Source organism: Panthera tigris, chromosome C1, assembly GCF_018350195.1.
Source record: "Panthera tigris isolate Pti1 chromosome C1, P.tigris_Pti1_mat1.1, whole genome shotgun sequence".
Lineage (NCBI taxonomy): Eukaryota > Metazoa > Chordata > Mammalia > Carnivora > Felidae > Panthera > Panthera tigris.
The window spans coordinates 201415561-201430351 of NC_056667.1; the positions used below are offsets into that span (position 1 = coordinate 201415561).

The window sequence follows — 14791 nt, forward strand, 5'->3', positions numbered from 1 at the left end:
TGCCACGAGGACGAGACGGAAAAGAATACCAGGCAAGTTGGTCAAGAGACGTATGGGCATTAAGACTTCAGTGTGGTAGGGGCCCCTGAGTGGCTTCGTCCGTTGAGTGTCTGACTTCGGCTTCGGCTCAGGTCATGATCTCACTGTTCGTAAGTTCAAGCCCCACATTGGGCTGGCTGCTGTCAGCTTGTCAGTGCAGAGCCCGCTTTGGATCCTGTCCCCCTTTCTCTGCCCCTCCCCTGCTTGCACTCTTCCAAAACTAAACAAATATTTTTAAAATTTTCTAAATAAAAAAAATAAAACAAAGACTTCAGTGTGGGAGAGTGACAGAGGATCAGACTGCAGAGGTCAAGAGGACCAAATCATATGCCATGACCTTGTGTGAATGACCTTGTGTGCCATGCAAGGAGTTTGAACTTTATCCTGTAGGCAACCGGGAACCCCTAAATGACTCTAAGCAATCTGGTTTTCCGTTTCCGTTTCAAAGAGATCACTCTGACAGAACGCAAATTCAACTGGAGGGGAATAAGGACTGACTGAGTGACAAGCTAGGACGCTACTGGAAGGTCAAACCAATAAAAGGGGGACGGGGGTGGGGGCGCTAATCTAAGGCAATGAACGCCGGAATAGAGTAGAGCAGATTCAAAAGAGAGTTGACAAGTTAGGCTTTGAAAGTAAGGACAAAGAGAAAAATGGGTAACTCTCAAGTTTCTAGCTTAGAAAGCTGAACGGATACTGGTACGATTCCCCAAGATAAGGAATATAGGAAGAGAAATGGGTTTAGGGGAGTAGATGGTTTCTTTTGGACAAGTTTAGGGCATTGCATGTGGGGCATCCAGGTGGACATGTCAAATGTGCAGAAAAAAATATGGGCTGCAGCATAGTAGAGACATAAGATTGGCACTCGCTGGTGTACTTGTGACAGTTGAAACTGGGGTCTGGATGAGATGCCCCAGAGAGGGAAGGGTGAGTGGATAAGGACGGGATCTTGAATAACACTAACATTTAAGGGGCAGGTAAAGAATGGAACGCTGGCCAAGGAAACCAAGCAGAGGCTATCTGTGAATGAACTCAACAGGACAGCAGATTCCAGGTTAAAAGATCATCTTCCCCAGGGATCACTGATATAACCTCTAGCTTTCTAAGAGCAGCAGTGAGTATCTTCACAACTTGAAGCATCTGCTCTAGCATCAGGCTGCAACCAGGCAGAGAATGAAGACAGTAGCTTAAAACTAGACAGGACACAAGGCTACATTTAGGACGCGGAGTCAAATCAATGCTACCTATAGGTACATAACTATAACCATATAATAGACATTGGTGAAGGCACTATACCGAACGGATTAATTTAAATCTTACAAGGCATGCAGCCTGCAGCAACGGGAATGACTGGCTATGCTGAATACTCTCCTCTGAAGATAGGGAAGGAGAGAATCCGTTAAGGCCCCCTCCCTAAGGAAGCCAACTTCACGCAACCGCTCAGGTTTTGGTGTTAAGGGCTGATTCCCCGCCAGGGGTTGCCAGCTGCAGAGGGCGGGGCTCTATTTTGGGCTGCCTGCTGTCCCTGAGCCTGGCCGCGTCTGGTTTGAGCAGCATGCAGCCCCAGTGACTCACACACCCATGCAAACCGCCTGTGGCTCAGTGGCACGGCCTCGGAATGCCAGCCTCAGGCCAGCTCCCTCCTCACCCCATTACACTGGGATAAATAAATAAAGAGCCCGCCAGCAGCCGCACAGCCTGATGGCAACCAGATGGAGAGAGCGAGGCATGGACAGGGCCAGGGGAAGGAACTCCCTCCAGTGGACTAGAGTGAGAGAGGGCCATGCCAGCCCCATCCTCCTAAACTTCTTTAACACAGTGCCTACTGCCATGTGGTAATAGTCCCCAGTTCCTGGACTCATCTTCCATTCCTGATGGTGCCTCCCAGCCCCCAGTCCTAGGAAATGCTCTTTATGGGGATCTTCCCTCTATGAAGATCATACCAGCAGCCACTCCATCCAGCCAACTTGAGGAACACTGCCAGTACTCCCCCTCCAATCAGGCCACCATCGATTGGCCCCCTGGGGCTCCCTGGAAATGCGAAATCGAAGGCTCTTGGCGGGAGAGGAAAAACAAAAGAACTAAATATGAAGATGTAACCCCTGTTCAACCCTTAAATATTTTTCCTGGCCTTAGTCTCCTAGAAACTTCCCTGCCCTACTGCCCTCTGTGCTCTATCTCTATGGCCTCTAGCCTAGAACTAGGAAAAACAGACCCTAGCCACTGACCGCATGGCCCTCTGACATCAGCCGTGGCCCCCCTCTACCTTCATCCCGAGCTCTCTGTCCCCGGTTTGTTTATCTTCCTATGTTGCTTATTTTGATGGCACATCCTTTCAGCTGTCTTGGGTGACCCCATGACCCTTCTGTGTCCTGTTTGTAGGACCCCAGGCAAGAAGAGTAACTGAAAAGGTACAGTGGCCCTAAGAAATTCTGCAGTCCCGTTAGGAAACGGGTTCTAGCGGCTATGCAGGACATTCAGTGATCCCAGAGGTCACAAGAATTCCACATTGTCCTAGCCCTTAACTCTCCTCTAATTGGTGTATACAGCCAGTTAGCGTGGCAAAACAAAATAGGGATGATCCCAGATAAGAAATGTAGGCGGTCCTAAACATACAGCTACAGCTACAGGACCTTAGGCAAGTCATTTAACCTCTCTGGGGCCCAATTTCTTAATCTATGAAATGGAAAGCTACAGCCACTTGTCTCTCAGCTCCTTTGCAGATATATAAAATTCCGTAAGTCTATGTGGTTTGGGTGTGATCCACCCAGTACTTAGAAGACCAGTATTCCTGAAGTAATTGGTTCCAAAACACCAATATTCTTCCTGGGTTGGCACCAGGACTCTCCAGGCTTTCTCATTCGATTCTGCAGGATTGCCCCCACCCCAAAGCATGGAAGAGAGGAGCTTCCAATTTTACAAATGAGTAAATGGAGGCTCTGAGTACTGATTTATCCGAAGCTGCAAAATAAACCAAGAGAATAACTGAATACCCCAAATATAGGTCTCACAAGCAGCACTGTATGCACAGGCCACACCGCCACACTTTTCATGAAATTCCCCTAGCACAGATTTTCCAACATCTTCATCCACAAACTTAGTGAGAACCTACGACTCCTAGGCACTCTGTTCAGTGCTGGGGATACAGAAAAGCATTCAACACAGTCCTTGTCCTCAAATTGTCCACAGATCAATGGAGGAGAAAGGCATAGTCTTGCAGACATATAAACGGTAATATCACAAAGCTGTAAGTGGTAAAACAGAGGTAGGAACCAAGGTACTATGGTGGCAGGAAGAAGGACTATCTTTACAAGGAGAGTCTGGAAAGGTCTCCCAAAGAAGCCAAAGCTGACACTTCAAAGATTAATAGAAGTTTACAAGGTAGATAAGGCCAGGGCGTTGGGCATTATAGATTAAGGGAACAATGTATGCCAAGACATAAAGGCTGAAGAAAGGCACTTTGGCAATTCAAAGTCATTGTCTGTCACTGAAGTATAAGGTTCATAAAGAAAAACGTTAAGAAATCAAGATGGATAAGTATGTGGGCACTAGATCAGGAAGGGACCTCTCTGCTGGGCTAAGACGAAGCTTTGTATTGTTTAACTAAGGGGCTGAAGCAGGGAATTAGCATGTCACCCCCGGCCTGTGTTAACCTCCTTAATACCTACACTTATGGACAGAGGAAGCTATCTGGCAGAAAAATGGCCTAGGAAATCTCTCTGTGGCAAGTGTAATGGTTTCTCTTTCCCCATAAAGACTTGAAATCTCCTCTGCTTCAGGACTCAACAGTACATGCTTTCCTTCTTCTCCAGAGTTAAATTGCTTCAGTCGGTGGACTGAGCACTCAACTCGCATTTTTTGCTCTTAGTGTTAAGACCCCAAGCATCATGGCGTCTTGGCTTGGCCAATGCACAGAGGCAGAACAGAAGGTTCCAAGTCAAGAACACCTGCTTTAGGCCTAGCCCTGTGAAAAACATTAATTTCATGTTCAAAAGAAATATGAGTCACCGTCCCTGTCCACAAAGAGTTTACAAATTAGCCTAGATGACAAGACAAAAATATGAATAATCTATACAGAACGCAATATTATAATAGCATTATTTGCTTACATAGTAAAGTACCAACTTGGGTAACACATATAATTAGAAAACAGGGCAATAATACTAAGGTACTCACTGTACAACTAACCAGTCCCAAAAGAGTTAGAGAAGGAGAAGATCAATATTGACTGTTATTATCAAAGGTCACTATTATTAATACTCCCCCTGTTTGGCATTTAATAGATGTTTCTTTTGGCCAAGCTCAATCCTTAGAAGGGAAACCTAGGCAGGAGCTTCTGACAGGCCACAATTATCTACTCCCCATTCATTCCTTTGCCAGTCCCCTTGTATAAACACTGTGATTTTCCACAGCCTACTGTGCCCACAAGACAGTTCCCAAATGGTAGCCCTGTGCTTTTCACCTTCCCCTGCTGCGGGATGTTGAAGGGGCCTGGACAAGTAATAATAACTAGCCCCCCACCCTATAATCCAGACCTGCGATCTGATCTCAACAAGCAAAAATTTATCAACTGGTCAACCAAACTTTCCAAGGTTAGAGAATTCCAAATGAAATCCCTACGTTAACAGAGATGTTTTACAAATGTTAACCAGCCCACTTTCCTTTTATATTCTTGCCCCCTATTTCACCCTATCTTCCCCAATGTGCGTCTCAAGTTTTATCAGATTTTCTCTAGGCACCTTTTTCAGAGAAAGGACTTCCCAACCATGCAAGCGAGCTAACACCCAAAACGCGTGAGAAAATAAAGCAAAGTTGCGCAAGGAAAAAGAAAGTTCTTATTGTTGCATACACTACCTCTACCATAAATTGTTCCAAGAAGGAATTTTCTTCAAATGGCTCTGTCTTCAGCCGATCTGTAATAAGAAGGGATACAGAAAAGAAATATTAGTCTTAGGATGAGCTTCTTGACTGTGAGAAGGAAAAGAAACAGAGCCCAAGATTTCTTGGGAACGAGCATAAACATGCAACACCCAGAGTCCAGCAGGAGAAGGGATGAGAGTGTGTGAGCAAACAGGAGGAGGAAAGGGTGATTAGCCACACAGGACATGTTCGGTGGCAGCATGTGCTCTTAGGAGTTTTTCCTGCCATGAAGACAAAGGTCAAACTGAGTTTTTATTCTGAAGCTGAAACTCTAGCACTTCCCAAGGTCCCAAGTCTGTGTTGCCCTCGTACAATTTTGTATAGAGCTGTTGGCCCTTTTCCAAAGTCCCCCCTTGCCATAACCTAGGCCATGGCTGGACTCAGTTACAGCTTCTATGGCTACTGGACACCAGCCAAGTCCTCAAGGCAGAGAGAAGTGTCACCCAGCATCTGGTCAGCATCTCCCCAGGGAAACCCATCTCTAATGCAAACGACTCTCCCCTTTTCTGAGGCCCTTTGACCATCTGAACCATTCCCCTCGCAACACCCCCAAAGAATACCCTCTCACCTCGGCTCAGCACAGCCCCACTCTCCTGGTAGTCCTGGATCTCCAGATCTTTCATTCGAAGCAAGGTTGCTAGCTCCCTCCCTTGGCACTGCAAGGCCAGGCTCATGCCCATGAGAGGACGAATCAAATGCTCGGAGACCTTTCATAGAAGAGACGTCCATCAGCCAACAGACACTTACAGAGTACTCCCTAACACTATATTAGGAACTAGAAAAAAATATTGAAAAATAAATGTTTTCACAGGGACTTATAGTTTCATAGGCAAGCAATCCATCTACACAAATACAGTAATAAAATAATTAAATAGGTATGTGAAAGAAGTTCAAGGGTTTTCTTCGCAGCACGGATAAAAGGATGGGAAGAATAGAGGAGAACACAGGGACAGATAACCTGGAGTGGCAATTTAAAGAGAAGGACGTGGGGTGCCTGGGTGGCTCAGTCAGTTAAGCATCATCTCTTGATTTCAGCTTAGCTCATAATCTCACGGTTTGTGAGTTCAAGCCCCACATTGGGCTCCATGCTTACAGCACTGAGCCTGCTTAGGATTCTCTTTCTCTCCTTATCTGTCCCTCCTCCACTCACGTTCTCTCTCTTTTTGTCTCTCTCTCTTTCTCTCAAAATAAATAAACTTAAAATTTGTTTAAAAAAGAAGAAAATAAAGAGAAGGATGTGACAGAGGAAGAGGTAGGTGTTGCCTCAATTCTCCTCAGAGACTGAGGGACAAAAGCTGAAACCCAAGTAACCTTCAGGAAAGTAGGTGTGGCTTAAACAGAGTGAGCTAGCTGGCATATAACAGAAGACAAAAACCAACAGAGAGTAGAGAGCCTTGGGTCAGTCTCAGATTAAACCCAGACACTGATTACGAGCCATTTCAGGGCTGCCAATAGCCCAGAATGAGCCCAGAGTTTCAATTTGCTCCCACAAAGGCACCAAAGTCTCAGGTCATAGTAACAGAAGCCAGCCAGTCACCAAGAGGCCAGCCTGGGAAGGAATAAACCGACTAGCACACCTTGCTCTTAACAAGAGATAAGAAGGATGTGAGCACAGCCACGCCACCGAGCAGCTAAGATGGTATTCTCACATGATAACATACAGCTATATAGAAAAATCATTTAATTCACCTACGCAAGGTATTCAGTAGCTTTAGAAAGGAGAAAGCCATAGCCAAAGAAAAAAGCTAAAATCAATCATCTCTCTGTGGCTGGTGCATGCTATCCGAGTTCCTCTCCCTACCCCCAAGCAGAGGAGCTAAAGCAGGCACTAAGAAGAAATGCCCTAGATCAGAGGTCAGCAACATTTTCTGTATGAGCCAGGTAGTCAGTATTTTCAGCTCTGTGGCTCATGCAGTCCCTGTCACAATAGTCAATTCTGCTATTGTAGCAGGAAAGCACCCACAGACAACGTGTAATACATCAGGGTGCTGGGGTTCCAGTGTAACTTCTGAAAAATAGGCAGCAAGCCAGAGGTGGCCCACTGGCCGTAGTACACCAACCCCCACCTTTCTCTAAGGACAAATTAGGAGAAGAGATGGGGGGCGGGGGGGAGGCATAGGTAACAAGGGATAGTGGCAGCAGCTTTTGTACCAGCACCAGGACCCAAGAAGTGCAGGGTACTGACACAGAGTGGAAGGCCAGAAATCAAGTCTAGCTGTAAATACCAGTCACTTCTTTCCATCACACAGTACATCCCAACCTGGTCCTGTTTCTCAGTTCAGGTCCTTCGGATAAACTTAAGCCTCCAGGAAGTACTGTTCAAAATGTGGCAGAAGTTCTGCCTCGGGAAAATTAATCTGCTCTAGACCCAACCCTCTTTCCTAAGAATTATTTTCTTAGGTTTGGTCCTGTTCAAGGTAGATTAGGAGGAAAAATAGGTGAATACTTGTATGAAAGTAAGTCAATGTTTGCAGGGGTTGAAGTGAAAGTAATTACAACTGGTAACCAAACGGTGTCACCATCCATCTGGTAACAGCCTTCAAATAACAGAAACTCCTGGGGTGCCTGGGTGGCTCAGTCAGTTAAGTATCTGACTTTGGCTCAGGTCATGATCTCATGGTTCGCGGGTTTGAGTCCCGTGTCGGGCTCTGTGCTGACAGCTCAGAGCCTGGAACCTGCTTCAGATTCTGTGTCTCCCTCTCTCTCTGCCCCTCCTCTACTCATGTTCTATCTCTGTTTCTCTCTCTCAAAAATAAATAAACATTAAAAAAATTAAATAAAAAAATTTTAATTAATTAATTAATTAAAAAATAAATAAATAACAGAAACTCCTAACGTAATAACCAGCCTCTCTCTGGGAATCCACCTTAATAGCAATTTCTTTGAGTGGTAGTAAATATAACAACATGAAACACAATGAGAAACTGTTTTTAGCCAATGCCATGTTCTAATTAAATATGGTAATACCATACCAAGCACCTGAAATGATCTATCAGACTCTAATGTCTACATAGCAAAAAAAAAAAAAAAAAAAAAAAAAAAAAAAAAAATTAAACTTTTTATCAGTAAATATTTCAATTTCTCCAACAATTTCCTAAGATTGGGTTACACCACTCTGGATTATCAGGGTATAACTCATTTCAAAGTTAGATGAACACTAATATAGATAAGTATGACAAGGCATGTGGCTGAAGTAACAGATTTCAGAGCAAATCCACAAATACTACAAGGAAAAATCTTGAAGTACTTCAGGAGGTCAGGAACACCCCACCTCTTCATTTACAGACAACAATATATGAAGAGAAGGAGTTCAATAAGTCAATTCAACAAATAACTACTGTGTGCCTCATACATACTCTGACCCTTTGAGGCTTCTGCCCTCAAAGAGCTCACAACAGTTAAGGAGGTCAGGAAGTGTGGTGGATATAGAGGCAGGAGCTGCCGATCTTTTCCAGAGGAAAAGCTACTTATAACTTCCCCCGATGTCTTCATATTTCCCATTGAAATATTTACAAGTCAGAGGCAGGAGAGCAGAATGGCAGTTATCAATCCCGAGATGAATTCTATCAGGTTTGGATATAGTGAAGAGTGCAACACACTGGGAATGACATCTAGATTCCAGCTCTGGTTCTGAGAGCACCTAGATGTGAAAATGGCTTAATCCCAAGCACCTTCAAGGTCCTTATCTTTTTCAAGGGAAAATTACGGAGTCAGAGTATTTGCTCTCACAGGTCCACTATAATGCTAAAAGTTCAGTAATACTACATATGTTCTCGATTTACTCTTCACAATTCCATAGTAAGGCTGTGACTGGCATCTCCCCTTTAGAGATGAAGAAACCAAGTCTCATAAAAATTCAATTATTGGGGCAACTGGGTGGCTCAGTCAATTAAGCGTCTGACTCTTGATTTCAGCTCAGGTCGCGATCTCAGGGTTCATGAGTTGGAGTGCAGGCTCCGTCAGGGCAGAGTCTGCTTGAGATATTCTCTCTCCCTCTCCCCCTCTCTCTCTTTGCCTTTCCCCTGCTTGCTCTCTCTGTCTCTCTCTCAAAATAAGTAAAAATAAAAATTAAAAAGTTACATTAGATACTAGGAAGAACGAAGGAAGAAGGGATAAAGGGAGTTGGCTGGAAGCAGAAAGGGGCTAGAAAGCGGTGACCCAAAGCTCTACATATTCCATGATATCCCGCAGAGACTTGAGAACTATTAAGTCATTAGTGTGAACATCCTGTGTTGTACCCTCCTGTTCTCCTGCATGACTAGTAGGAGTTAAGCTGCGTAATCTCTCTGGAAGACAATTTGGCATTATGTGAGCAAGAGTAAAATTACAAATATTCCTCGATTTAGCTATTCCACTGCTAGTTTACTCATACGTTTACACATAGGAAAAGTAAATACAAGGACAGTCACCAGGCATAACAACAAAAGAATGGAAACAACTTAAGAGTCTACTAGTAGCATATCAATTAAATACATGTTGATATATTCATTAAATAAAACTCTGTTACCATTAAAGAATATTAAGGCAGATCTTCTCAATATATTGCTATGAATGATTTCTAAATTCTAGAATTAAGTGATGGATTATGTGGATAGCACGCTGCCATTTGTGAAAATGCACACACACACACCCAGATACGTATTTGACTGAGTATGTACATACTTACATATATACAAACCTACGTATAGCTTTAAGAATTCACAAGATGGCATCCATAGTTGCTTTAAAGAAGGAAAAGGAGCGACTAGAAAAAGGAGTAGAAAGACCTATTTTTTCACACTAGACCTTTAAATGCTATTTGAAATGTTTGTCTTTTGCATGAATTACTCATTGAAAAAAAATGAAATAAAAACTATCACAACAATGAGTAACAAACAAAAATTATGACTGTGTGACCTCACAGACACACACACGAGCCTGAAATAGTATCCGCCTACACCCTTGACAGTGTCCACTGGCTCTAACTTTTTCCCTGTAAAGCCTCCTCAGGTTCAGGGGTTTCCCTGGGATGGCATGCTTCTTCTTTTTTTAATAATAAATATATCATTTTACCTTAAAGCACTATTGTTCACCAACTGATCCATAGTCACGTCTCCCTGTGGCCAGTCAGGACTGATTCCACTCCAAACACTAATGCTTCTTTCCTTATTGCAGCTGCCCAATTAGAGAAATTTGCCTACAACAGCTAGTTTTCCCTTTACATAGTATTTTCCATTCTAATATCATTATGTAAGTGCTCTTTATTCTTTCAGGGAGAAAAAACAAAAAACAAAAACATTTGAGCCCACCAGCCTCCTAGGAGACCTGCCTCCGAAATCTCACTATCCTGAATTTCTAGGGCTGTGTGATGCAAAATGAGACTAGCAATAGCTGGCGCTTCCCAAAGGCAGCCTTAATGTTTTGGTCCCGGAACAGGCATTATCAAGGGAACAGTGCCCCCTGGTGTTACTTAGAAAAAGTTAACAGGGTTTTGAACAAAAGAGCGACGTCTAAAGAAGGATGGAAATTTTCATCAAAAATTTCAATTAAAAACAACAGATATCAATGACTGCTACCTGCTAAGCACTGCTTATGGACCTTAGAAAGTCTGAGATGAGAGGCGCCTGAGTGGCTCAGTCGGTTAAGCGACTGACTTCAGATCAGGTCATGATCTCACAGTTCATGAGTTCGAGCCTGTCGTTGGGCTCTGGGCTGACAGCTCAGAGCCTGGAACCTGCTTCAGATTCTGTGTCTCCCCCTCTCTCTGCCCCTCCCCCAACTTGCACTCTGTCTCTCTCTCTCAAAAATAAATAAACATAAAAAAATTTTTAAGAAAGTCTGAGGTGAATGAGAAGTAGTTCTCCGCAGCACCCAAGCCCAGCTTTACTGGATTCTAGATCAATGGGGCGCCTGGGTGGCTCACACAGTTAAGCATCTGACTTCGGCTCACGTCATGATCTACTTGCGGTTTGTGAGTTGGAGCTCCGTCTTGGGCTCTGTGCTGTCAGCTCAGAGCCTGAAGCCTGCTTCGGATTCTGTGTCTCCATCTCTCTCCCCTCCCCTGATCACGTTCTATCTCTCTCTCTCTCTCTCTCAAAAATAAATAAACATTAAAAAAAATTTTTTTTAAACACATGAGAGAAGAGCTTCTCAAAAAGCACTTTGTCACATCCACTCTGTTGATACCAAAGCATCACATCATCTCTGGAAAACTAAAGAGGGGCTATAGAAAATGATGCCCACTTGTCTTCAGGTCCTTCTGCTGATAAGCCTACACCCTGAGACCTCCCTTAGAAGACGCAGGCCTCTAATGCTACTGACTGAAACAAGCCGTTTATATAAAAGGGTAGAAGGGACCAGTGGCAGTAATTCCTGCAAACAAGTTTAGTGTTTACTCTCAAGCTAATTCCTAATAAAAGCTCTTGGGGCCTAGAAAGCTACAAGTGAGCAAAGAACATTATCTTCCTAGTGGCTGAAAATGGGCTCTTGAATCAGACCTACCTGGGAGTAAAATTCCAGCTCATTCATTTATAAGCTGGATGACTCTGGACTGCCTTCGATCTCAGCTTCCTACTCTGAAAACAGGGATAAGAATACTTACCTTGCAGAGCAGCGGTGAGGATTAAGTGACAAGAAGGGTTCAGAAAGGTACATGACACTGTACATACTCTGCCCTGTTGCCAGGCTGATCTTGATAAATTACAAATTGGATCACGTTAAACCCCTGCTTAAAGTTTTTCAGTGTATCCCTGTTGCATTTAGGGTAAAATCCAAACTCATTAGAATCCTTCAAAATCTGGTCACTGCCCACCTCATTTCCCACAACTCCCGGCAGTCATGAAGTTCCCCCACTTGCCCACACTTCTATATCTCCCTGTTTCTCAAAATACACTCTGGCCTAGAATGACCTCCTGATCTTCTCCCAATTACTTCCTGCTCACCTTCAAAATCAGCTCAGAAACTATCTCTCCAAAAAAGGTTTTTCGGACCTTTGATCATCCTGAGCTTACCTCAGTCAGAGAATTTGCCATACTTTATCCCATTTTCTGTCTGTCTTCTCACTAGATTATGAACTCCAGGAATAGGCTATATTGTGTTAGATCTAGACACCCAACTATGGGCTCTTTAGCCCATAGTAAACACCTAATAAATGTTGAATAAATAAAGCAATGAATAAAGACACACAATAAAGCAGGTAAACCCAAACTCTGCAAGTAAAGGATACACCAGTCAAGAATTCATTTTGCCTTCTGTCTAGTCAAGGAAAGTTTTCCAACTGGAGAAGAATTTCAAATGGAGTCCACAAAAAAAATAAAAGCACCTAAAGATTCATTTCAAAGCAGCTGGCATTCCCCTTCCCCACCCCGTATCTGAATTGCACTCACCAGGGAAGGGTTAGCTAGGATGCAGTGGAAATTCCAATAAAAGGGGAGACCAGAGAGCTCACTCTGCACCCGTAGTATCATTGCCTCGTCCACACGATCACAGGAAAAGGTAGCTTTGCCAGGGCAAGCAGTGTCCTTCAACAATGGGCGAAGCAGATCATCCAAATGACAGAGAAAAGCTGCAGGGGGGGCAGTCAGGCGCTTGTTCAGCTCCTAAAAAGACAGCAGGGGTCGTACAGAGTGAGACTACTAAAAGGAAACTGACTCCCCACTCCGTAACAGCAAAGGAAAGCTCATTAACATGAAGACAGTGGGCATGAGAAGAAGGGAGGGAAAAAAGACACAGGAACAGGAAAGAAGAAAACAAAAAGAGAGAGCAACTGGCCTCCTTCACGATCGTGCGTGTACTGCATGCCGTGCAGAAACTAACACACGTACAACCAAATGGAAAAGATCCCAGGGCTTTGGGTAGAAGTGCAGGACACTCATTGGAACTGTCTCAACCTGACCCGACCTCCCTTGGCAACCTACAGGCCAGTACACTGGTTGGTGTGAATGTACCCTGACCTCCACTGAGACAGAAATCATACCCACGACCGCCCCACCGCAGGACTTCTTGTCACACTTACCTTGGCTCTCTGGCTGACCACACTAGCGTCCACCTGTTCGTGCCACACCTGTTGCAGATCTGAAACCAGCAAGGCATAGCCCTGCTTGGTGATATAAGCCTTGACCACGAGGGAGTTCTCGGCGAGTGGCAGCCACGCCCATGGCTGCATCAACAGACCTTGCTCCAGTTCTTCCATCTGCGGGAAAGTCTTAATTTAGGAAAGTGCCCGGGGGTACTGCAGGCCTGGGGGTGGGGGCACCACTCAAAAGCTCTACATCAAATAAGCCTTGTGAAAGACTCCTCCCTCATGAGACAGACGGCACGGACTTAAATCCTCCCCCTCCCCTCCCCACACACAACCCCCCACTCCCATCCCCTGCCCCACATGTAACCAGCTGGACAACCTTACTACCTCCTGGCCACTACAAATCTATTTAGAATTTTTTTTTAATTAAGTTCCTAAAGGGCATAAAATATCTTTCTTCCATAGTGTTCAAGCCTTGGCATATTGGTATGAGTATTTCTGCTTGCTAACAATATAACTTAATGTGGAAACCTGAACCATTCTTGTTACATCTTTTTTCTTTTTTTAATGTTTATTTATTTTTGAGAGAGACAGAGACAGAGCTTGAGCAGGGGAGGGGCAGAGAGGGAGAGAGACACAGAATCCGAAGCAGGTTCCAGGCTCCGAGCTGTCAGCACAGAGCCCGACGCGGGGCTTGAACTTACGGACCGCGAGATCGTGACCTGAGCCGAAGTCGGACGCCCAACCGACTGAGCCACCCGGGCGCCCCTCTTGTTGCATCTTTATCACATTCCTAATAAAAACATCAATGCTACCCTGTCCCAGAACTTCTAGAAGAGAAGTAGTTCTTGTCTTATAAAACATCATAAATCATAAGTGTCATGAGCAGGAAGTTCAAATTATTTGATCATTATCTAGAAATAAAACTCTAGAAACTCTCAGAATTTCAAATATATATTTATATTCTCTAAATACATATATACATACATATAAACATATACATATACATACATACACATTTATATACACATACAAACATTCCTCAACACAGGGATTCTTAATCTAGCGTCTGTGCTTGTGAATCCTCTGAAATTATATGCATAATCTATGCAAACATGCGTATAGCCATTTGGGAGGAAGAAGTCCACAGCTACGTGAAATTCTCAAAGGGATCAATGACACACATATACAGACCTAATAAACTCTTTTGTTTGTCCAGAAGCAAACAAAAAAGCCCCAAATCCCATTTCGAGAAGAATGTGGGTGACTAAGAAGTCATAAACACAAGGCACAGCATTTCGCAGAGGTAGAGACAATTCATTAACTTCCATTTCACTCATCCCCCCAGATCCCCAACCCAAGGCACTGTCATGCCCTGCTGTATATCCTGGAACTCCTGGAAACCAACTTTTCTAGTTCAACAACTAAATTTTAGTCTTAACTTAGTAGATGTTCTGTAACTATGGTTACTTTACAGGAAGTCTGGTCATTTTTCCTGTGGGTAAAAAAAAAAAAAAAAAAGTGACACAATTTCCTTCATTATTTCAGTCTATAAATACAAAGTGAAGTGAGGGAGTCGTCTTAGAATATAAAGGAAATAATGAAATTCCTTGGATTTCATTAACATGATTAACATGGCTCTATTCCTCCTGTCATTTCCATCACAGTCTAAGCCGTTATTCTTACAACCATAACCTTGCTTTTGAAGTGGGGTCTTGTAACAAAACTTAATTTGTACAGTCAATAGTTAGGTGAAAAGTAAATATATTTTGTGATTTTTATTTGCAGCAGCCTTGTGTTTGGAGGATGGGACTGCAGTCACTTCCCATCTGC

At 43.8% G+C, this 14791-nt stretch overlaps 1 protein-coding gene across 5 annotated transcripts in view; it reads right to left on the reverse strand.

Annotated features, from left to right (window-relative positions):
* Positions 1-14791, reverse strand: part of NHEJ1 (non-homologous end joining factor 1) — an 80874-nt gene that overhangs the window by 64742 nt on the left and 1341 nt on the right. For all 5 annotated transcript variants that reach the window (XR_006220939.1, XM_042995357.1, XM_007086151.2 and 2 more), the window contains exons 2-5: positions 12953-13129; positions 12324-12536; positions 5528-5666; positions 4894-4952 (exon numbers count right to left, since the gene is read on the reverse strand). Coding sequence is in view for 4 of the 5 variants with exons in the window: in XM_042995357.1 (XP_042851291.1) it covers positions 4894-4952; positions 5528-5666; positions 12324-12536; positions 12953-13129 (588 nt within the window). In the remaining variant the exon portion in view is untranslated. The remainder of the gene's footprint in view (positions 1-4893; positions 4953-5527; positions 5667-12323; positions 12537-12952; positions 13130-14791) is intronic.